The 25918-nt window shown below is 40.8% G+C and overlaps 1 protein-coding gene across 1 annotated transcript in view; it reads right to left on the bottom strand.

Moving 5' to 3' along the window:
• EPAS1 (endothelial PAS domain protein 1) overlaps positions 1 to 25313 on the bottom strand; it is a 78894-nt gene extending 53581 nt beyond the window's left edge. Inside the window, exon 1 of the mRNA XM_027723379.2 lies at positions 25058 to 25313. Within this exon, the coding sequence (XP_027579180.1) occupies positions 25058 to 25083 (26 nt within the window). The 5' untranslated portion in view covers positions 25084 to 25313. The remainder of the gene's footprint in view (positions 1 to 25057) is intronic.
• Between the last annotated feature and the right edge of the window lie 605 nt (positions 25314 to 25918).

Raw genomic sequence — 25918 nt, 5'->3', positions numbered from 1 at the left:
ACAGAAGCAAAGGTAGAAGTATTGCAACATTATATATTTATAACAACAGCGTTCAGTCACAATAAATAGTAAAGCATTACAGTACAGTTTTTGTCAGATAAACATACTTTGGAAAGTTCATATGTAAGATATTTTCTCCTACATTACACATGAAAAAAATCAAGATATTCATGCAAAATAAAATATGAAAACAATAGTAGCTTTGCACACTGTATTAGCCTGTGCCTATAAGGAACTATCTGACCAGCAGCAGCAAGACTATGTGCTCTAGTTAATACTTTACACAGCTACCCACATGAAAAGACTTTCCCCAGCTTTTCAGGTGCCCTTGTCTTAGTTTTTGGGGCAACAAAAGCAAGTTCATGTTCTTCACAGATTGCCTGGAGCAAAAAGATCCAGGCTTCCCAAGGATTACAGTCCTTGCAGCCACACAGTGAAACAGCAGCTGGCAGCAATAGCTGGAGGAGCTGGAGAAAGGGTAGGTATTTTGAAGGATGGTCAGAAGCAAGACATTTAGGAATGTGAGAGGGTAACTGTCCTTGACATTTGCAAACTGGCAAGTGCTGTACAGCAGTGCCCAGGCTGCAAATATAAAATACTTTAGGTAATGCAAGTTTAGCAGTTTAGCAGTTGTTCCCTATTTGGTCCCTCAGAACTCAATGTTCTTTAAATAAATACTTTTACAAACTACAAATGCACCAATGAGCAGGTCCATCTCTTGCAAGATACCAAGCATCCTTATGGCTAATGTTTTACCCTGGACACTGGCTACCCATTGTAAAAGTAATCCAAAGTCCAAGCATTTAAAAAATGATGACAATTTCAAGAAAGATAAGTCTGGTTTACAAGGAAATTATAAAATTTAAATGTTTGTGCATGTGTGTGCACATTTACATACACACTAGAATCACCATGAACACACAAACACACAGGGCTCAGGTTTCTGAATTTTTGTGAGCAACTGGGACATGACTTCAAACTTCTCTAAAGGAAAGTATGTGTCTCACACCTACACACCTTATTCAAAGAACTAAGGCTTTCACAGTAAATATCATGTAACTCATGATAGGAGCTACCTGCACTGCAATGAGAGAAACCATTTTCTCAGCTTTTGTCGTTAGCGGACACATTCCTCAAGGTGGGATGGATAAAATTATACTGATAACCCCACTTCAAACTGTGTGCAAGCTTTAACTTGACAATACTGCAGTACAGACAAAGAAGGGAAAAAAAAAATAGGAGTTATCATTCAGAAAGTTACCCATGCTGGGATTTAGTACAAGCATAATTTTATTTCCTGAAGCCTCCATTGAAAAGGCCCTTCCTAGCATGGGAAGAGGGAGAAGACAATAAAAACCAGAGGACAGAGGTAAGTTGAAAGTAAACATTATCCATTTAGACTGCTAATGACAAGCTCTGCTGTTATATTTTTATCAATGCTTTTCTGCAAATGACTTTTATCAGTGATAATCTAGCTTTTATTTCATTATCTGGCACAGCAGACAAAAGGAAAACAGATTTGTTTTACAGCAGCTCCAGCACTTGCTCTGTCCATTAACATTGACAGACAAAGGTAAATTAAAGCTTTTAGACCACATTTTCAGCATATGTGGCACTGAAATCTCTGTTTCTAACCAATACATGTTTCTAAAGGAGAACAGATTTCATGTTAATGCTTTTATTCTCTCCACATAGTTAATGCAATTTTTTGTATTTTCATACTTTTTTCCAATTCAGTTCTATCTGCTTCCAAAAACATCTCAGGCCAATAGGGGAGAATCAATATTTTAAACAAGGAAAATACTATATTTCAGTCAGCTGAAAAGTGAAATAGCACTTCCAATTTTCTTAAGACCACAAAACCACAGAGGAGTTGTGCTTGATCAAAATATCAAATATGCATAAAAAACCCTTGGAGGATTTTATGTTTTTCTAATGCTCCACTTCATCCTGTTTTTAGTAATGTTTTCAGCTATTCTACTTACCTCAGTAGAGGTAAACAGATTGCTTTATAACTTTCATCTAAAATAATAAATTTATTTATAGAAGTTAATGTAACTACCCAGCTGTTCCGGGCAGACGGTGGCCTCTCCATTTAAACGACAGTATAATGGCTTTGATTACAAACAGTTTTGAAAGAAAAACAACAACATATTATCAACTGCTCTAAAAGTGCAAGTAATAGTCATTAGTAATAATCATTCTACTAAGGAATACTGTCACTTCTGTTCTTGCATGAAATAACCTTTCAATTTGACTTAGTAAAAAAGCTGTACTAATCGACTAGAATTTTAAAGTCTGAACTGACAGCCAGATATTCTGGCTTGCTTCAAAGACCACTTGCATTATCAATTAAAATAATATTCTTTAATTCTAGATATTTGGATAATTTTAATTTGTGATATACAAACCACATAAAAGGGTTCTTTCTCAAAGGCAGTAAATAATGTCATTACCAGTTGTTTAGTCTGAAATTGCCACCACAACCCAAGCATAAGCATTTATTACTATATGATGCAAAATTAAAAGCTAGTGACAAAGTATTTCAAAGAAAGAACATTCTACCTTTCAAAAGCAAAATTAAAGAGTTCTGCTACCATAATTTCTTTATTGACTATTCACTTTTGTGACAGATTACCCAAATACTACCAAATGTCATTTTCTAATAAACCCCTTATTCTTCTTAGAATAAGTTTTTTAAAAGCCTCAGATAAATTCAGTTTAGTTTTTATGTCCCTTCAGCAATCATTACATGATCAACCACAAACAAATTTTACTGCTGGGCAGGTCAAATTGATGAAAATAGATTAATATTAAAGCACATGGAAATTTGGAAGAGCAGCAAAATACTTCTTGGACTACCACCAAGGCAATTTTAAAGCACAAACATGAATATAATTTAATCATTTCCTTACAAGCAGGCTTAGCTACAGGGCTCCCAAAGTAATGACAAAAATGAAGTGTCAGAGCATGGATTTTAAGAGAACCTTTACTGAGATGGAGGAGGAGGAAGAACATGGTAGTTGAATATTTTTAACCAGCTTTTCAGAGATGAGTCTAAATCAAGCTCTTACGAATCTTCCCTGTCATAACCCACTACAGAGGTCAGAGGTTGAAGCTTTCCCAGAGGTTCACTGTGCATAACAAACACTAGAAGTTCCTCAAATTTAGTTTATATAACAGCAAAAGTGCTGTGGCCATTTTCATCCCATACAGTCCCGTTAGTATATTGAACAGGGCATAAGCAGGCCAGGCAAAAGCACAAAATGGTCACATATTCAACAAGTACTAGTATGCATGCCTGCAGAAGTTACTGCTTCTTACACTCTTTAAAATGTGCTGTGAAAGGATGACAAAACAAATCCTTTACTACGAACATATAGACATTTTGTGTAGGTTTTTTTCTAATGTATTAAAATGATTTGTGATTTATTATTAAGCCTTACAAAGGGATTTGGGGGTGCGTACACTTTTTTATTGTTTTAAGCAGATGTCCAGTGAATAATTGGAGTAATTTGAGATTGTGAGCTCTGCTGGACTGGAGGAGCAAGTTCAATACCCTGTGGCTAACCTGGGGGAATCCTGGGGACATACAGTTGGTCGGAGCTTGGCCACTCTGCCAAAGCTGAAGCCTTTGGCTCTTGTGCTAGGCATCTGACCCGTATGCTATTTCAGATCTATAATTTATCTTAAAACAACATCAGGGACATCGATAGGAGAGGGTAGGCTGCTGAATGTGTGTGCTGAACTGTCTAGGAACTTGCAGTTAGAACTTACTCTTCTAAAACTGTCTCCAATCAACAAATAAAATAAAACTAAGTTAGAAAAACCCCACAAAACAAAGCAAAAACCCAACAAAACACTTTTCCTTGAACTGTTTGAAACATTTTAGAAAATAAAAGAGACAACATAACAGAGATTCTTCCAGAAGAAGCTACCAGCACAATCAAAAAGGCAAAGAGAAACTATTGAGTTTCAAAGACATTGTCATCATCAGCAAGCTTAACATAAGGAGATTTTTCTGCCCCAAGCCGTTCATAGTTCATACAGCAGTGGGGAAGAACAAAGGGACATTAATGATGCTGTTGCACGTACTGCACAGCCTGACCAGGACCAGGGCAGCGTCAAAGAGCCTGAGGCCGCCAGTCTGTTGCTCCACCAGGTGCCCCATCTCCAGCCACCCACTGCCTGCAACATCTGCTGTGTGCACGCAGGTTCTGCAGAAGCCAATGTCAAATAGCCAAAGAAGACTGAAGTCTTCTTAACATGATGCAAATGAGAATTTAGCTTCAGCTGGTTTTGTGAATACAGCTGGTACCCATAAACCTATCCTTTTCACACTCAGGTGTTCTTTGGCATTACCATGCCCTACAAATACCTAAAACTTCTTTGGCACACGAGGATGTTTCAAAAACAAGAACAGCTTTGTAATTATGGTTTTGCTTTGTATGTAAGTAGTGGTAACCACAAAAATATATTTAAGGTGATTTGCTGTATATACAATTCTATTTAGCACATAAACATCCCTCTCCTAAAGAGAGCCTATTTGCATTTATTAACCATACTGGTGCCCCTCAAGCTTTTTGGAGGACACATAACCAACTCCTCTCTTCATCACTCTCTGCCTACACCAGCACCCTGCTATCTGTCAGTGCCTCACTCCTATGACATCTCACAAGTCTCCACCACAGACTTTATACTTTTCAAATAATGATATATACAGAAGAGTCTCAGCATCTGCATATGCTAAGTGCCTTCAGTTCCTCAGCAGTCATCCTACAGGAAGCAAATGCAAATTACTGCCTTCCAGACATAAGGCACAGTCCTGAGGACCTTGTTATTAAATCATTAACCTTCACCTTTAATTTTACCTATGTTTTCAGTATTCAAATGTTCCTTGAAATAGACAACCTTAGCATTTCCCCATGCTGCAATTTGTTACCAAGTATTTAACTCCATTGATTGAACAGTGACAAACAAACGAGAGCACCAATTTTCAAGCAACAAGAAAGCAGTTCAATAATTACTGCAAAAGTTAACAACAGTATCCACATAAATCCTTGTAAAAATCTGTTTGTTCATGATTTCTATTCAATCCATAAAACAAGACTTTCAAAGAGCCCTAAATACCATTTTCTCTGCCTTCAAAGCTGTAATTCTGCACCCTGCTGATGTTCCAGTTTATCAAGAGATGATGCTAGCCATGGCTGGTATCTTATCTCTGTAATCCCCCAGAGTTAGGCCAAGGCCAGAGTTGTCCTAAGGATATGTAAAAATGTGCTTTGCTGTGGAAAAAAACACAAGTCATTTGGAGAAAAGGCAGAATAATTGGTATGGAATTATTACGGTTGCTAGTAGCAAATGTTTGTTTCCCTGGGCCAGGGCGAGATGGGGGGTGGTGGAAGCAAGGCAGAAGCAACAAAATAATTATTGTGTAATTTATTAACCATCAGACTAAAAGTTGATTCATACACATTAAGGGGTTTTGCTGTCAATTTGGATAGAGTGAAAGTGAAGCTGGTTTGCCCCTTTATCAACCTTTTCTACCTTCTTGGTGTACCCTTGCTTACAGTGGAATACACAGGAGTAACCCTAGTGTGCAAGGTGAGAGGTTGATGTAGCCCAGCATCACCCCACCAGCCCATTTCAATCTGCAGACACTTGGAGAAGGACAGAAAAAGCAGAGAAATGCTTCCCCAAAATGTTCTCCCAGCCTCCACACCTCTCAGCCTTCCCCTGAGCACCAACCCCAAGAAAGTCTGTTCAGTCAAACCTCTAGTGGCTACACATGCTTTTGATGACTGAAGTCTAGCATATACCCAAGCCCCAGCAAAACCTTTTGAAATTGCATGCTGTGGTAAGCCAGCATAAGACTCAAGAGCTGAAACTCATCAGCCTTCTTCACAGTTCACTGTCCTGTCCTGCCAGCCCTCCCGCCAGGACAGTAACCTACAGCAGTCTCCTCATGAGAAAGTCATGCTGGTGAACAGGGCTCTGCAGAAAGGGCAGAGCCCCTTTGTCCCTTCCCAGCCCCCAGGCAGCATCAGTGCTGCATACTCCACCTCCACCCAAAAGACAACCTCACCAAGCCTGCAGGGGCACTAGTACCAGCAAAAGAAAATTCTACCTCTTGTGCTCTGTTAAAGATCCCCTTGCATGAAGCTTTTTTTGCCTTTTTTTCCAAAATGTTCCCATACTTACTTATTTAAGGAAGCAAAACTTTTTTTTTGCTATTTTGAGAAACGCAGTTTTCACACTTAAGATGTCACTGTTCTTTCTGAGACTTTTTGGTTGACGTTTCAAAAAGTTGTATTTTCATAATTTTTATTCCACATCTCTCCATCCCCATCATACCCTAACGCTTTGAAAACTCAAACAAAAAGCAATGCACCATAAGCAAAAGTTAACATTTACTGTTCACTTCTGCTTGTTCTGACAGATCTGTCAACCAGGGAGCTTTTCAGGTCTCTATTCTTTATGGTATGGCTAAGATCATACTTCCTCACCATAGTATATGCTGAGTTTTAATGTTAATTTTACTGTTCTTTCATTTCACTTTTTCAAACCACATCCATTTAAGCTTTTTAAGCATACTTAAACATACAAATGTACTAACTGTTGCTATTAGACCTAGCCTTTAAGAGGCTAAGTATACTGAATTACTACTTCAGACAGTAGGAGAAGCTGTTTCAAAACTCCTGAGGTCCTCAGTACGTAGAGAGATCAGATTTTATAGTATACAGTAAAATTGTTGTTACACACCTACAGCATTCCCTCATGTGCACAGGTCCCTATTGACAGTATACAAGTCACAGTATTGCATGTTCTGCTGTAATGTCACAAGACATTACATTGGCTTTGCCTGCTGACAGACTACAGCCTCTGGGTAAGTTTCATTAAAAAAATTAAAATTTTAAGAATAAAATAAAAATCAGCAACTCTTTCTCAACAATAATACCTATATGAGAAGTCTCTCATTCCGCTCTGCACACCACCTATGAAAGAGGTTTATAGACGATGCCCGCTTTGACAGCTGCAGAATACATGAGTTTATGAAAAACACTCTAATGCTATTTGGCACCGTATGCACGACCCCATTTCTGCTTTTTCCAGTTAGTCTTTACACAGTCTCTTCCTCAGATACAAAGTTAATTCTTGCCCCTGTAAAAGTTTAGCCTGAAAAACACTGAGCAAGCTCTTCAGCTTCAAGACGGAGCAGTCATGTAAGCGACCCTTTCTACTTTTATCTGTGAGCACAGGCGTTTCGAAAGTGTGTATCTGCCCTAACACATCCTTCAAAGGAGAGCAGTATCTCACCACACCAAAAGCCAAGTGACGGAGACTGCTATACTCCTCAGAGATACCTTTCAAGCCCCTCCTGCGGCAAGACACATGGGGATGGCTGATCAGTGTCCTTAACACAAGCTCACATGAAGCTCCAGACGTGGCCATGTACTCAGCCACACAAGGGACTCAGGGTGTTCCCCAGCTTTGAAAGTAGATTACCACGTACAGCTACACGCTTGTTTACTTGACTGAGTTCCATATTTAGACACGTATACAAGTGCATAATCCCGAGCTGTTTATTGGGACAAAAATCCCACTGAATGCAGTGGTTTTGTGTTTGCCTGTACAGCTGAGGACTAAATCCTTAAATCTTCTATAGTGCCTATTTGCACATTTCTAAATCATCAAATAAAAAAGAAAAGCGAACATGCCCATGCGACCATGGATCTCTCTGACACGTGGCTACATTCGGATTCAGAGAGGACAGTGTGCCTTTCTAACACTGCTGATACAAGTACTAAGGCTCGACCCATCTATTTTGAACAAGAGTTCCTAAACCTTGTTATTCTATAAGCTGAGTAAATTTCTAACTGACTTTATAAGCCAAAACAACTTTTCTGAAATAATTTAAAATTATTTACACAGGAGGGACAAATACTTTCTAAAAGAAACAGACTGTCCAGTCCTAACATTTCTCTCTAACTGCTTCCATTTAGAGGGAAAATCCTTCTTTATTGACAGTGAACTGTGTTCTCTAGCTGGCTAAGCAATTCTCAGCCCATCACCTTTTGCAATTCTTATGCTTCTTCCCTAATCTTAGGATCAATACAGCATCAGTCTATTTCTATCATACAATTCATATTTGTATGGCTTATCCAGGACTCTGAACCCACCAGTGAGCAGCAAGCTTGGTACTGGCACATAAAGTGGCTTTTCTTCATCATTGGTCAAAATGTGTTGAGGTCAACCCGGTTTACTTGGTAACCATGCTGCTAGAGCTCTATGGTCAAGCCCTACTAGAACCTCTGGCTTTGAATTCATCTGCCAAAAATGCAGTGTGTATCTATCTATTTTTATATACATATAAAGCACACCCCCCAGAAATGCTGGCATTCCCAATACTAAAACATGGTCTCCTAGATGTCAGTAGTATCATTATTATATTACTTTAACAATTCCCCAAGCATTATATTAGTTGGACTGTAGTAATTAAAATGTTGATCCTAAGAATACAAGGTAATAAACCACTTTTAAGTGACCACGAAAGCTGCCTCATAACACACATTAATCAGTAAAAGTTTATTTTCCATTAAATTAATCAGATTAAAAGACAGTGTTGCAAGAAGTCATGTGTAGCCAGCATGAATTTTTCTATGTCAGTCACTACGACAATTGGACAACCCGGATTCATGGAAAAGATGATATTATGAGACAATTTAAACAGAATCTCACATAACTGTGATAACTAAATCAATTCCAATGTGTTCTCTTAGAATGATTCTTGTTTCTTCACAGCAGATAGCATTTAATTGAAAGACCATACATGATCTGAGAACTATAACACACAAATCAGTACAGTCTATTGAGTAAGTTTACAAACATACTGAAGTGACTATTTTATAATCTCTACTCTTCAGCTTTTCAAAGCCATGCCAGGAACAGGGCTGCCAAAGTACATGAGTAACAGTTTGAAAACTACATTCAAAAGGGGGTTCTAGAAAGCGTCATGTTAGACAAGCTTCTTTCTGAAAATGAGTTACTGACAAAGCTCTGTAATAACACTCAGTGTTCTATGCATAAATACATGTGCAAACACAAATATTTGGAAAATAATCAGCATAAATACAGAGACAGGCACAAATCGCTATGAAATTCACTTTCAAAACACATATACAAATAATGCAGGCTAGTAAATGGTAAACATTAATAAATACACTTGATTCAACAGGAATGCAAAACTAATGCATATTTTAACCACAGACAAATGCCGAAATTACTTGTGTGGAAGCATTAAAATTCAGCAGAATGAAAATATTATTTTCTGAAATTCCCATCATTAAATACTCTGGATACCTGGAACATGTTTTCAAGGCAAATGTGGGGACTGTCATTGCTAGTCACTACTAGGAATAATAAGAATTTCACAGTGCTCTGAAAATGTGCTTCCATTCATACACCACGTGCGGTGCTGCCTCTCCCATCCTTAATTAAAGCCTATATTTGTTACAGAAATCAGAGCAACCACGGCACATGTTTCAGAGGTGCAGTCAGTCTGAAGTCATGCCTCACGCTTATCTCGTCACAAGGCTGCAGCAATCAACTTCATTGCCTTCAGACATGTCGGCATCGACATACACCCCCGCTGCCGGCGGTTTCCCCGAGGAAGGGCGCTTCCATTGGCGTCACCACCGGGACACCTCCTGCCACTGACATGGCTCAGCTGCACGTTTGCAGGACTGGCCTTTTAAAAAGTCGACCGTATAAACTGGGCAGTGACCAGAATGAGCTGCAGTTATACAAGAAGCAAGGAAATATTATGCAAGACCACAGGAAGTCAGAGGAGACAGCATTCTGGGCAGGCCTGGCAAGGAGTCTGTGTGAACTTCAGCTAACAAGCAAAGCTCGGTCATTGGCGCCAAATTCAGCAGAGAACATTCCCAGTGCTGCAAAGGATAACACTCCCCATGCTTTTGCCAATGGGCTAAATTCCAGGACGCCATGTACCTGATGAAATGCAGATAAACCCGGGTCTTACTTTTCACCAAGTTTTCACTTATTTTTAAAATTTGAGGCATATTTTGGGCCAACACTTGTTAGAAGTGGCAAATGCTTTGTTTTCATGGCTTTGCTAATAGATCACTTGTTCTTACGCTCTCTGTAATTTCAACTACAATAAGTGACCTACAAAGAAAACATTTGGCTGAAGCCTCATTTTTTCCATGCATCTTGCCCATCTCTACCTCAAGGTTCTCTGCTAATAGGATACGTGAGGCTTATGGATTCCTTGTCCCTTGGCATTTTGGAATGACCTCAGAAAATGCACTCGGCACAAAAAGATGACACCCACCTTGCACATAACTACACTATTTTAGTCTGCTTCCATGTCAAAAGTAATTGTTTGGGGGTTGGCCTTTTCTTTCATTTCTGAGAATTACCTTACCCAGGTCCCACTTGGAGAAGAAATTCATTAAAATGCAGCAAAATTGGTTTCCAAAATGACTGAAAAAATTTCCCTTAATCTGATAAACATTCATCATCTTGCAATGAGTTCAGAGAAGTTTTATGCTTTGTTCCAGGATTCACCTTTAAAACATCAATGATAAGATGTTGGAGGTGGAAATCCATTTTGAGGTTCACACACACATGCTGCCAAATAAGAAGCACAGCATGCAAAGTCTTACACAACACAAAACAATTACCAATTGTGATGAGAGTAGACAAAGCGTTCTCAAGAGAATCTATTTTATGTTTGTAATCACCCTCAAAAAACACACAATAGCGCTCTCCTTCCAGCAAATACATAATACAAACAAAACCCAAACAGTAGTACTGCCTTGGCTGAGGGAAGTGATTCTGAGAAGTCTAAGAGATCTCAAGTAGATACTGATTGCCAACGCCAATGAACCAATTTTAAAAGTTTTCGTCATTTTCACTGCTTACGGGAACAGAAAACATATGCAACTCCTAACAAGAGATTCCTGCCTTCAACCCAGTTTGCACATGAAAAGGTTCCCACAACATACTGCTTTTGCAAAAATAATTAAACAAGCACTGCAACAACACAGGAAAGTGAAAATGTTAGTGGTGACAATGCCTTCATTGTTACTGCCAGTATAACAATGCCCAAAATTAATCATGACCCTGACAATCAACACCAAGGCACACACAGTTGGACCTCTCCAACCAAAACAGATCTTTCTACAGCCGGATTCAGAGTTATGGTTGTTGAGAAGTGCAGTTGTTTCTCCAGTTGAAGTCAGCAATTCCTGTCCAGCAGAAAGAAGTCCAGCTGCACTTCTCAGGGCCTGAGTCAAGCATACACTGGTGGTTTTCATGTGGCCAGTCTAAAACACCTCACAGTATCGAGTGTTAGTATTAATCATAGTTGCACAGCAGTTTCTTCATCCAAAACGAGTAAGGCCTAAGCACGCAGAAACACTCAGAAATTCCCAGGGTAAGGAACAGCATTCTATCTCTATCTATTTCTACTAAACAGCAAGGCAAATATCTCACAGTAAGTTTTTAAACACCACAAGGGTTAACTAGTGAACCACGCTACAAAAACAACAAGCTTTTTTTCCAACAAGGGCACCAGGAAAAACACATTTCTCCAGTTTCTGCAGGCTCCCGGTGGATCCTGGTACCTATGACACAGCAAGTTGAAAGCCTGTAGCTGGCTGGCACCTGGACTTCTTCAGCCACAGAAAGCTCTGGTCTCTACAGGGGAACGCGCTTGTGCTGAAATTTTCCCTCAAAGCCATCACAACACCTATTCCCAGGTATTTAATATTCTTGAGATCTTTACAGCTCTGTCAGAAATGGAGACAGAGACACACTGAAAACATGTAAACCTTAAGAAAACAAGCTAGAAGAGGATAATTCATCTAATCACTGTCTCATCATTTGTTAAAATTTCTTTTGATTACTGCATTTCCAAGTAGTTCACTGAGCCAAAATCCTTCTCCAAACTTCCTATATGCAATTCATATTCAGCTACAACAAACTATAATATACCTACCATCACAAGCAGTAAAGCATTTACTTTCCTCAGGGTGGAGGAGGAGATGTTTTGACTCTCAACAGCAAGTACATCTCTAGGTTGAGGCGTTCCCTTTATTTTCCTTCAATACAGTGATTTCATATTCCACAGCTTCACTGTATGTCCTAAAACATCTCCTGGTATGAGAGCAAACTAAATACTTTCAAAATAGAGTGCACTGAAATAGATTTGCCCACCAAATATTTCCTTCTTAGAAATGTGAATCAGAACTGACTTCCTATACAAGTAACAGTATAAGAACAGATGCTTACTCTGCTTTCCTCATATCTTACTGTTTGACCATTTAATTTGCTTAATCCACCAGCTAAGAGAAGTAGAACCCAAGTGAAACCATCATGAAACTCCCTTTTAAGAGGATAAAGGTTCATACCACACACAGCTGACATCATATTTTCCTCAGAGGTATTTTCACAAAGCCGTACCCAGAGGTCTCAGGCAGAAACTGAACCCCATTTTGATCAAAGTTCTAGACATTATGAAGCTGGAGGGTTTTTTGGTACAAAAGCCAGAGTACTTCATCTGTTAAATAAGGAACAAACAGAAACTAAGAAACCCTACCAACAGGAGCACACAGCTCAACACACAAATGACTCGGTAAGCTCATTCCACGGCTGTAACCTACCCGAAATGTAATACAACATGAAATCATTTTATGTTTGCAATGTATTCATCACATGACTCCTTCCAAAGGAATGCTCTATAATGACTTCGCGTTGGCACGATTTCTTCTTAAAGGTTTTAACAGGTCAGGCAGCAGGCATTCTTCCTCTTTCACCTCTGCTCCACTTTAGCCATCACTGCACCTGAAAACCTTACTGTGACCTGCAATGCAGACTTTGCTCCCTGCTCACTTTATTCTCCAGTCTGAAAGAGCACTGAAAAGTCACTACTTTTTGAATAAGCACCATTGGCTGTCATCCACCTCCTTTAAAATGAATTTTTTAAAAAGTGTCAGAAAGCAATAGTGGTGGTCACTGTGGTTCATTGCTTCATAATTGCCCTTAGAGAAGCTAAAATTTAGTTATACCATGCTTACAGTGACATTTAGTTTTAGGGGGCAGGAGATGTTGTCCTAAGATTTAGCAGGTAAAGGGAAAGAAGCGGTGCTATACAGGTAACACAGATTCTTTCATTATCTTCTTCAGGGCCTGGGCATACAGTATGCAAAGCCGCCAATAAAGGTTGGTATAAAATGTTAGGGTTTTCTCAGTGTTTCTTCTTTACACTGAAGAATGTGCCTGCTCCATCTTCAGGCCAACCCTGCCACTCATACGCAGGAGAAGCCTTAACTGAATGAAGATTCACAGGCTTCGGTCTATGCAGTCTGTGTGAAGGAGGCTGTGAATGCTGACCTCTAAACCGATGTCACGTGAACCTCGCATATCAGCACCACTTTACTTTCTTACAGCTCTCAGTTCAAAGAAACTGAGAGCAAATGATTGCCGGCTGAAACCCTACTGAACTCCACATCTGCAGAAAAGACTGGTTTTGGTATGACGGTCAAACCCTCCTTTTCATTCTTATTGCCCTGTGGGTTGCTCACCTGCCTGCTCTGTGATGAAATCTGAAAGAATAAGGGGTTTTATCATCTCCCACATGCTTTCAGGGTGTTGCAATCCTTCGCCGCCACCGCCGCCAACACCACCCCATCTCCTCAATTGCTTGGGGCGGCTAAATTGCACACGGATCTTATATGACAGGAGGGACAAATTCAAAGGTGAAGCAAGCGAAGGCATAGGTCACCCATCAGGACATGGGTGTAACCTACATATTGAGGAATAATACGGAGCAGTGCAGTAAAGAAAGCAATTAACCAGGCAATATAAGAGTGAGAGATAACCAAACTCCTTCCATTTGAGAACCCCCTGCTACAGTATTTTCAAGTTAGGTTTATCACACAAGCTTCTTGCCGACACATCTACAGCATTGTCTTAGGCATAGAAAGTCCCTACCTTAAAAAGTTTACAGTCTATTTTAAATAAATAAGACAGACAAAGGGTGGAAGGAAGGATATACTGCCATCCCAGTTTTCCAGACTGGGGAATAAGGATAACTACAGCGATCAGTCACACTGTCCAGGCTACATTACCAACCCAATGTCCCAAGCACCCAGCAAGACAAAGAGCCAGGCCAAGCAAGAAGGGCTTTCAGGGAGTGCGTGGAGGGGAAAGGAGACAGGAGAAGCAGCTGCACAGGCAAGACCCACTTGCTGAAGCTGCTGTTCAGCAGCTAGGTCAGTTACCAGACACAGCTTTCACAGCCAGCTCTACTGAGAGTGGCGAACAAGTTCAAGAGATAGAATCCAAAACATGATTTTATTCAGCTTCACTACATTTTGGCCCAGGTCCTCATGCCAGAGAGGCTTTGTTCAGGCCAGTCGTGCAGTTGACAAACAAAAGTAGGGTTGGGGGGCTGGTTTTTCTTAAATGAGAAATAATGGCTGTTTCGAAACACCAGCATTATGTTTCCCTCAAGATATCTGCACTTGCTTCTATTTCGTTTTCAAGCCAGCACATGCCTAAGCGAACAGGATAGTCCCCTTTTGTGAATCATTGGGAACATAAACTCGGCTTTGCTGTTACGTAAAAGCCAGTAGAAGCGTTAAGACAACTTGAGCACAGAAAGGATGTGACCATAAAAATGTTCCTCTGATTAGTAATGGCAATAAACACATCCTTCAAATCATTTACAGGGGAAAAACCAAGAACTAGATATATTAACACTGACTGATAATCTTACAGCTGCAGCGCAAAAACAGCCCACCCGCAGCTGAACCAAGCTGTGTTCCCTCGGTCAAACAAGAAATCTTCCTCCTAATCACTCACATAAAAGCGCTGCATGAAGCAATAAAGGGGGTCAACACCCCCCAAAAATCTACCTTTCCTTAAAAGTGTAAGTAATACTATTTTGTTAAGACCAAGCATCATGATCTGTCTTGGTTAGATGGGGTATTGGTTTCCTCCTCTGCAAGCAAAGGTTATCCATCTCAAGTGCAAGAACTGGCAAATTCCAACTCTCTGCATTCTCTGAAATACACGAGTCAGCTTAAAGGACAACGGGAAATGAGTCTTCCAGGTCAATATGGGGATAACTGGAAGAAGTAAACCAAGAGCCACATTTGTCATGGATTTCCTTTGCAACAGAGAAGGAATGGGAAAATCCAGGGACAGATAAAAGCCAGCAGTAAGCAAAGCCCTGCTGCTCCTTCAAAGACAGCTCTTTCCCTCACATGAAGGCAACATCCACAGGCTATTCCAAAATGCTAACTCCTTCCCAAAGGCTCTCCCCCTTCAGTGAATTAGACAAATGCAGCTTTCCTAGAAGAAATTACCTAGCAGAAGCTGTACAGAAAAAATACCATAAGCATTTTCACCAATGTCCAACCTTCTCTCAGAAGTTATGAAACACACCAGCAGCAACTGAGACCTTAGAAAATAAAAAATCCTGGAGTGGAGTATAGCTATAATTGGTCATCAGGTTTGTATTCCAGAGAAATACTGCCTAAGGAGCCATGGCATGATAAAGTCACTTAATGCTGAACTTCTTCTCACACATCCGTGTATGATGCTGACATGCCATAGATCATTCCAAAACCATTTTGGTTCTAAACTTCCCATCAGCTTTAACTCAATACCCTCCATAAATACCTAAGAGTCTGCAGATACAGTTATTGTCATCAGCTGATGACTATGTTATTTCATTATAATGGCATATGAAAATCTAACCAGCCACAACAAGACATATAATCTCAGAAGATACTCTGGTATTCGCAACAAGTTTTGGATATAAATTGTACAGACAGTTAAAAGCTTGGTACATTCCTGGAAACATTCCCCATTTGCAAATGTAGATATACAGAGTGGGGTGGTTTTTAAATGTCACAAAGATCTTTGAAGTAGTGAGACAACAAGTACCCAATAACACCAAGAATTTACTGGCAGAGAGGGTGATACGATTGTGAAAGAAGGCACAGGCCTTATAGACCAACACCAGAACATCCCAAACACAATGGCTGAATAGAGTTGCTTTGTAGTTTATCATACAAATGCAGGTGCAAATGACTACAACTGTGATACTAAGAATTTAAGCACCTTTTTATGGTAGTAAATACCTTAGATATGCTAATGGTGAAACAAAATACAAGGAATGTTCTTTAAAGCTTCCACCACCTTTATAAAAACTTCCACCACCTTTATAAAAACTGCCTAATAACCATCCCACCTCATACTTCCTTCAACCTGGTTACCAAAGTAAATATTTATCTTACAAGCACATGAATATATCTTAAAGGAAAAATACTATAGAGTAACTTTTGAACAACATTAGAAAACTTGCACCAAAATTATCAGCTCTTAATGGATTTTTCCCATGTAGATTAAAAAAGTTCATAAGGCATCTGACACTAAATTAGCACCAGCTTTCCCTTTTAAGAAGGGAAGAACAATAGGGCACATTTTTAAGATTTCATACAACCTATTCAGGCCATTGTATTTGCTTCTTAAACTGAAGTCATTCAGCAAACCACCCTCTGTATCCTAAGTTTTATATATATATATAAAATAAGGATTCAGCAGCTCACTACCTAAAAAACCCACATGTACTGGACCAAAGGCGAATATCACCTGGGATAACTATATTTCAAGATATTATTATATCTGTTAGTTAAAGCAATAGCTTTTGTGGGAAAGGCAAACATTTCTCTCTCTCACCAGGTTTTCAAGAACATGTCTTTTGAGAACAACTTAGAAATTCTGCAACATGCTGTTTTCATCTCTCCCATATTTTGTCTTTCTTGTTTGTCGTATCAGGAGCCAGTGAGGTGGGCCAAGGGTTATGGAGGGCCTTTATTGCTATGTTTTCAATTATACTACTGTCTTTAAAGAGCTGTTCACATAACCAAAGTTAGAGAAGACCTTTGCCATTGTCAAGTCACACTTCCTGCCTAACTCAATCCAAAGACAACTGAGTATCTTCATCAGATCTGGTAACTTGTTTAAGCGATTGCAGTTTTTGAAAGATTGTGACTCTTTTGATTTCAAGGCCTCAAGTGATGAGGCCCTCATGACTAGTGTAAAAGGAGTACCTAATATCTTGGTTTAGCAGATAAAGATTTCTCCTGAAAGGAAGACAGGAACTTGATTGAGGTCAAGCCACCATGTATGTGTCTTGTGGATTTCAGTAAAACAAAGAAGATCTGGAAAAAAGCCCAATTGAGTCAAACACCAGAAAAGAAAGGAGGGAAGGAGGGGAAAAAAGAGAAAAAAATCTTTACATTAAAAAGAGACTAATAATTACTTAAGTCTCATTCAAATGAAATTTAAAACATCTGATTTTCAATTAACAATGTAGGGCAACACAGGAAAGCGTATAAAAATGAATCCAAATCTAAAATGTTTCACCAATCTCCAAATGTTTTGACAATTTCTCAATCCAATCCCTTCATTTTAGCAGTATAGCTAAAACTAGAACACTAGCTCTTGTTTCCTTGTGCTCTGGAAAATTATTTTCCAAGAAAATATTTATTTTTGCAGAAAATATTCAGTCTACCAACTGCATCTGCAGCTCAGTAACCCATTGTTCAAAACTTGCACCTTATATCTTACCTTCATTTGCCTAACTCTAACCAAATGTATTTTTATATATTAGATAACGTGTAATAAATATTTACAATAGATTAAGTTCACGTTTCAGTGGTTCCAAATAGTTTCTAAATGATCCTGGTAATCTTATTGCACATATACCTTCAGACAGACTGTTTGCTATCAAGTGCCATAAGTCACACCCACATGATTCATCCATTAGGAGAGCTCCTCAATTACAAAAACCCAAAAAACAACCAAAACCCAAACCAACAACAAAAAAAAAAAAAAAAAAAAAAAAACAACAAAAAAAAACAAAACAAAACAAACCCCACCACGCACAACCCTACCCATATCACTTCTAATTTTAGCTTTTCCTTAGATAACACAATTTCCTGAAAGAGAAGGAGACTGCTCACACTGCTCTAGCTCCAAAATGTTACTGCAAAAGTATTGTTAATTGTAGAAGTAGTTGAACACACAGCATTTCATATTCAAACATAAAGGGATGTTGCAGTGCTTCAGCCTTCTGTTCTGCTTGGGATGCAGGGAAGGAGATGAAAGCAACAGGGCATGACTAATTTTGGAGGGGGGGGGGAATGAGGCAGGCAACTCATGAGTTTTCTATAGGGATAAAAAAAAAAAAAAAAGAGTAAGGCAACCCACTAGTCCTAAAGCCGGGCATTCACCTGCATCTCCCACGGTTGTGGCTACGGCTCCAGTTTCCAGGGATAGCCTCCAGGCCAAAAGCAACAAGATATCCAAAACTTAAACTGGTTGTGGGCACTGCAGAAAGCAGATTTTTTTTTTAATTCAAAGAAACTTCAGGTAGGTCTGACAGCAGCCCAGATAAATAAGAAATAGCATCATCTGCCCACCACCTATTGCATAAATACATCCGTCATTTTACAGATCTGAAGGTCTGAAGCAGATACTTGTGGAAGAATCATCATTCTGTTAAGCTTACTTTTATTTTGGTACACTGCAAAATAAGCACTCATTTATAGAGAAAATGGTGACCTAATCACCACTACACCTAGCTGGGCAAAAATAGCTGAGGAGATGTATTTGTTGCTTCGAGTTATCTTAAGATCATGGCAGGACAATGACTGTTAAACTTATATAGTAAAAAACCAAGCAAACAAATCCCAACCAAATCCCATAAATGGCCATAGTCAGTTGTTCTCTCCCTCACAATCCTGCTTTACAATCTGTCCAAATTCTAGCCTGGAGGTTTCATTCATGCAGGTCACAGCTGGGATTTAGGGACATGCCTCAAGAAGTAAGGACCAGAGGAGCAGCCAGGCTAAACCAAGATGCAGTCTGAGACACATTTCTTGTTGGAAACACCAACAAGTTGTTGACATCTCTTTGGAAAACAGTTTGGTCTCATGGATACTCCACAAATACTTGAGATTAAAACATATGCTACTTAATGTTTGCTTGAAAGCAAATCACTGTTTAAATACATACACAGCAGAATGAAGAAGCTTGGGAGATGGTTCAACATATTTGTATTAGGAATGGAAACCACTAAGGAGCTGTATTATCCTGGTTTTGTCCTACTTGAGAGCAGGATCAAAATAACAAAGTGTTTTTTCCTCCTGCCCAGATGCACAGAACTTGTTCATAAAGCTGTAATAAGCCAGTATTAATCGTGCACCCACAGGCTAACATAAAGCATGTGTAAAGTTTCTGAATTTTTCAGACAATCTTCTTGGAGGCAACACCCTAAACATTCCCCTAAATCAAAGAAACCTGCTGATTCCACATATTAGCACACAGAGGAAGGGTCAAGACCAGGGTACATCTTCAACTGAAGATCAGACATAAAAATTCAACTAAAGCAACTTTGCTTCTGGTCTGGCAACACATTTGATGAGTTTCCATAGAATAGAATATTTAATATTTGCTATATCATGTAATGTAATGGACAGAGAAGCCTAATGGAGATGCTATCCAACCCCAAACTCTTTGTAATAACAGTCAAGTAAATTAAATTAAAAGTCTAACTGTTTTCAGGCCTAAATATGCCCATTTAATCAGAATTTATTATGGCAGATTTTGTTTGAGCTAAATTTTCTAAGCCTAAATAAAGTCACAGAGGAAAGAACCAAAATCATAATTAGATTTGAGCTCAAGAAGTAAAGAGCATAATTAAATGAGTTACTTGGGAACACTATTTATCAGCCAATTGGCTTACTGTACTTCATTAAGCTACTTTCCAAATGCACAGTAAAATAGTTTTCCATTTTACATACTTCAGGAATCTTCATGAAAAGTAGCTCTGTAAATTTAAGAAAGAAGTTAATCTTTCTTAAATAAACAGTCAAGATCTTTATCCTCAGCCTTTATTATATTGCCTTTTAAGCAAATGGAGCACAAGAACGATAAATGAGAAAAAAACCTGCCAGCTGCATAATATCCATACTTGCACTTTCTCTTAACTTAAGAGAAGTGTTCTCTCAACCTTGTGCCAGTTACTAGGAGTAAATTTATAACTAATAAGATATATATGCCACTGAATATGAATATTGGAGTAATTAACACAATAGCATTTCACAAATAGTTTTAGAGGAATAAATCCATTTCATGCATCTAAATTATTTTTAAATACAACGTGCCTTTGTATTGCTCATTCCCTTACTCTAATGTTCATCCTATTTCTCAGTTTTCAGAAATACCCATTTGAAAATAATAGCAAAAAGTTCAATGCTTGAAGTTTTCTTCCCCCACCACACCTAGCAGCAGCTCTCTGCTTGGAACCTGAAAACTAAAATCCTTAACATTTATGAATCCATCATAGTAAGAAATATTATAGAAAGACAGAAGAATGCATTATTGATACTCATGATGGGTCTCCTGAATTTTGCAGTATAAACAAAAAACTTGTATTAGTGGAGTACCGCCAATATGCAAGGCATTCCCAATGACCCACACAAGATAAACATGACAGAAGATGACTGATATTAGAAGATGAAGAGAAAGGGACATGACACAGAAAGGTGCTGTATACCAAGGGGTGATGGATTTTTAATTTACTCTAGGTGCTAAACACAAGCAGAGCAAGCCCCTGGAGCACCCTGGTGAAACACGAATCCTCAAAAACTTCGGGAGGATGGTACACACTGGGAAGCACTCACATTGTACACAATTTCCACAGCAAAATCCATTCAGCCTTCATTATGCTCAAATATTAAGCTAAAATGCTTTGATTCTATATAGATCAAGCCACAGGAGTTGGGCAAGAGAAATAAAGTGTTCACAAGTAGGCCAGGTTGCCAAGTCAGAGCACAGCCCAACCTCTGCTGCATGCCATTGCAGGCAAAGGGAGACATGGGGGCAGGAACACAGCCTGACGTTCCTCATTCGTGTATCCTTGGGCCACCCTCTGGTAGAAAAGCCCTCTCCACATCTGTAGAAATGCAGAAAGGGCAGTGAATGCAGAAAGCAGAAGGGGTGAAACCAAAGTATGATAAGTATGACCGGCCAGGATCATTCAAGATGACCTGCAAGCAATGAAGTGTCTGTATTTGTGGTGCTGAAACGTTAAGATCAAATTGCCTATTGTTAACATGCCCTAAGCACATGTTAAACAGCCAATTTCAACTTATTGATCACCAGGAATTCAGGAAATTACAGCTCCTTTTGATAACTCCAAATAAGAAAAACTGCAGGGGCAGATGTTGACATAGAAGCAAACAAAGTAAATTAAATATGTGGGCTATGCACAGGAAGATGTTGAGCAATAACAAATCTTGAACAATTTTTTTACGAAGTTGAGTAATCTATGAAAAAAATCTGCAAAGGAAAGTGTTCAAAGCTCAATAATTATAAGCTGAAATGCATAAAGTGAGGTTTACAAGAGTATAAGGAACAACCTATATTGGCAAGAGAATGGATGAGATCGTCTATTCCACCACAGTCACAGAATAACAGGCAATAGGTAATATACCCAGCAATAGGAACATAGGTTAAAACAGAAAATATACTAGGTAGAACAAAACTGAGACGGTACACTTCCTGAAAATTGCAGTTTAACACCTTGGCACATCCAAATGCTCCCATTTCCTGGCATCCAAATCACATCCATTAAGAGCAAACTACTACCTGAGCTCTGGAGAGCTGTGCCATCAGGATGGTTTCCTCATCCTGAGGAGGAACGGCCAAGAGTGACCTCAGCTTGGCAGAGCTATTCTCCTGACAGAAAGGTCAGTGAAAATTGAGGCACAAAGTGTCTCATTAGAGGGGCTCAACATCAAATAAAGCCCAAAGTGAAAGGGTAATTGAAAACAGTCAATTACCTAGACAATAACTGGGAGCAATCCTGTTTCTTTACTATCTGGACCAGAAGACCTTAAACACATTAATAGAACACTACATAGTTAGGATCACAAAACAGTACTGTATGGGGACCACTAGCACAGAAACACCCTGAACTGCAAAACTGGTTTATTTTTCATACAACTGGAAAACAAGCACTGAAATCCCCAAGTAACAAAACAACTGAAAAGGTGAAGCCAAATGACGTGTCCTTCTCAGGCATACTTAACTTGTCCTGAGCCTGGTTTCAAACCTCAAACATACACTGCTGTCCATCCAGAACAGTTAGTTTAACATACCATCCTTTCCTAACAAAATAACTATATCCTGCAATTAAAAAAATATGATGACTAAATAATTAAAAAACACACCAAGATATTCTACCATACTGCTCTAATTACATTGAGACCTATGTACTATTTGTCATTGTACTTCACAGTGATCATAGATATTTCCTCCTTAGCTTTTACTATTTTGCTAAAATGCGTTATACCCTTTATTCCTCCTCTTCCCAGTTTCTAATTACTGGCATTCTAAGAAAGTATTTATTACCGTGTAGATAATGATTTTTTTAAAAATTAAGTTAAAAGAATAATCATATTAATCTCAGCTCTGTATCTTGGACTAACTCTAAATGTGGGAAATCAGTTTCTTGAAAGTGCTATAACATTGGTTCCAAATAAAGCAACTGCTCTTTTCTATTGACAAACAGAGCTTCGAATGAGAACCTGAGGATGCTCTTCAAATTAAATGGATTATTAAGAGAATCAAATATTATTTTCCATAGAGCATTTATTTAATAGTAAAGAGAACTGTTCCTCTAAACATATGTTCCAGAGCTGCCTGGAAATCTAGTAAACTAGATTACCCGTAACACCCCCACCACTTTTTCTCTGTGAAACTGATTTATAAATGCCATTAGCAAGTCAGGTTGAGTTCCTAGCTACATATCTGGATAGAGATCAACCAAATAATACAACAACTGTTGAACTCAAGGCAATAAACCTATTCTATAATAGTACTGGAAAATTAAGAAAGAAAAACATCTTGCTTCAATAGGCTACTTAGGGTATGTTCCCATTAGGGACATCCACATGCACACTGACAGGGAGGCACAAGCGAGCTGTCTGAAATCCCTCGTATGACACTCTCCCAGTTCTTTCACAAACACTAATTTACGCAACAATCCCATGAGCCAGATAATAACTAGCCTACTTCTGAGAGAAACAGAAAAACTGTCACTGAATGCCACAATACTTAAAATCAGTGACAGGATCAGGATTAGGGTTCGGACTTCAGTCCCATGAAGTTTGTGTCGTATTTCCACAAAGCACCTCAGTGTACTGTCCTACAAGATTAGACAGCGTTAGATGCCTCACTGTGCTTGAAAATGAGAGGTTAAAACTGAAGAGATTAAGAATGCCCCATTAAAATGAGGTGATACAATGAATGCAATGTATTTCCAATATGTACACTACTTCATTCTTATCATTCGTTATAAACTATAACACATTTTTATAACTACACACTGTGTAGTTATATAGTCGTATGTGTAGTTTTATATCACACTGTGGTAGAATTTTTTACTCTCTTTTTCAACATAGGAAGACACAAAAGGTGTGTATATTTTATACCCTGCACAGAAGATTGATACCTAGAACAAAATACACTTGAGGTAATTGTTTAACCTTAATACATTAATGTTTGATAAACTGAGGAAAACAGAACTACATGGAAAATGTATGATTTATACTACACTACCTCCTCTATTACATTGTCATAGAGTGACTCAGTAAAAAAGAAGCTATTACAAAAATAAAAACACCAGTGTTTAAAGTTTACTACATCATCGACTGGATAGAATGCATAACAACACAAAATTCTTAGTCTGTAAATCACATAGTTTATGAACAGAATCTATAGCCACAAAAGCAACCTGTGCTGATAATGAAGTCATTCTTGTGACTGGACTGCCTGCTATATAAAACAGACTGAATAAATATGCTGGTATGAGACTTCATGGACCCTTATTCACTTGCTTAGCTTTCCCTATCTCAACGCCCTCGCTCATCCAGAGGGAATGTTTATAGCTTTGGAGCAACAAGTAGATACTTCACTTAATCTCCACCTATAACTTCTGCGTTACGGATTGTTGAGTTTTATTTTTACGGTCATTCTGAAGAACCAGGAGGAAAACGCACTCTTTAACGCGAGTACGAAACTCGCGTTATTTTGATTCCCTCTGAAAGAGTCGTTATGGCAGTGTGGGAATGCCTAGATTTACATCCTTCTCGAAGGGCAGCGACAGACGAAGCGCTGGGCACTCCTGGAGCTCTCGGCCTTGCGGGAAAACCCGCTGACAGCTGAGGCGCTCCACGAACCACGGGAGATGCGAGTTCTCCGCGCACCGCGTCCAGCGTCTCGGGCTGGAGCGAGGAGGTGTCAAAACCTAGTAGCTTTATACAACTTGTAAGTGTTTACAAAGCCTGTCAATTACATCCACACGACGTCAATTATGAAACACGTTTTGCTAAGGGTGCTGCTACCTTCAAACCCCCCGTCCTCAGCTAGAAAACCAATTTCCTAATAACTCAGTCCTCGCTGGTATCAAGCCCTGCCACAGCGTACACTAACTACAGTCATCCCGCACCGGCAGGCTGGCCCTGCCTGCCAGGTGCACCTGCCCGCAGCCTCCGCCGGGCCCAGCCGGGCTGGGACGCTCGGGACGTGCCGCCCGCGGTGCCGCCCGGCGGGGGCAGCTCCCCGGGGCAGGCGCTCCCCGGCTCGGCGGGGCCCGGACGGAGCGCGGGCTGCCCCGCAGGGGCGCGGCGCTGCTCCGCTGCCCCTCTGCCCGCGCGGGCTGGGCGAACCAACACCAACCCCCTCCGCAGCTAGTCCTCGCGAAGGCTCCGGGTCGAGCCCTCGCACAGGAGCCGCGGCGGGGGGAGGCGAGGCCGCGCCGCCCCGCCGGCAGTGCCGCCCTCGGTGCCCGCCCGCGGGGAGTCCCGCGGCCGCAGGGGGCAGCCAGAGGAGGAAGAGGAGGACGCAGCGGCCCGAGCAGTCCGGCGCCTCGCCCGCGGCCCCTCACCTTTTCTTCTCCTTGTCAGCTGTCATCGCGGCGGCTGTGCCGGCTCCTGCGCCGCCTCTCGGGCCGGGGCGCGCTCAGCACCTGCCCGCGGGACGCAGGGGCTCCGCGGGCGGCGGCGGGCGGGGGTCGGGGTCCGGTTCGGCCGGGTCGCCCCCGAGGCGGGCGTACAGTCTCAGGACACTGCCGAGGATTGTACGGCCCGCCCGGGGGAGGCGACGGCGGCTGCTGCTGCGGGGCAGGAGCGGCGCGGCGACGGGGCTGTACAGCTCGGCGCCGCCCGCAGAAAGTTCTCACTTTAAACCTTGGGCCGCCGCCGGCCGCGGGGGCAGGGCCGGCCCCCTCCGCCCCGGCCCCGGCTCGGCCCGGCCCGGCCCCGCCGCCGCCGCCGCGCCCGCCAATGGGGGCCGGCGGGGCGCCCCGGGCTCCCCGCCCCCAGCACCGACCCGGCCGGGGGTCAGCGGGGCCGCCCCCGCCCCGCCGGCACCGCGGGGAGAGCGCCCGCGGGCACCGGCTGCCGTCCCATCCGCCGCTGTTTTGCTAGTTATCTTCTAGTTATTTAACTTTTTAGTTATTTAGTATGTTTTTTAGTTATTTAACTTTTTTTTTTTTTCTGAGAGGTCTTTTCCCCGGTGTCTCCGCGCCAGTGCGGTCCGGGGGCCGCCGCGGCACCTGCCCGGCCGGCGCGGAGCCGCTGCGGGGCTGCCCCGGCGCCGGGCGCTACTCCCGCAAGCGGGGAGCGGCCCCGTCTTCGCCCCCTGGAGCATCCCCCGTTCAGTGCGAGGCAGGGGGGTGTTGAAAAAAATAAATTTAACATAAAATTAAGAAAATAAAACCCATAAGGACCGCGCGGGCTGGGGGAGA

Source organism: Pipra filicauda, unplaced genomic scaffold (assembly GCF_003945595.2).
Source record: "Pipra filicauda isolate LSUMZ 115617 unplaced genomic scaffold, ASM394559v2 scaffold51_size4534324_pilon, whole genome shotgun sequence".
NCBI classification, from domain to species: domain Eukaryota; kingdom Metazoa; phylum Chordata; class Aves; order Passeriformes; family Pipridae; genus Pipra; species Pipra filicauda.
Note: the sequence above shows the minus strand (reverse complement) of the source record. Positions and strands in the feature narration are given on the sequence as shown.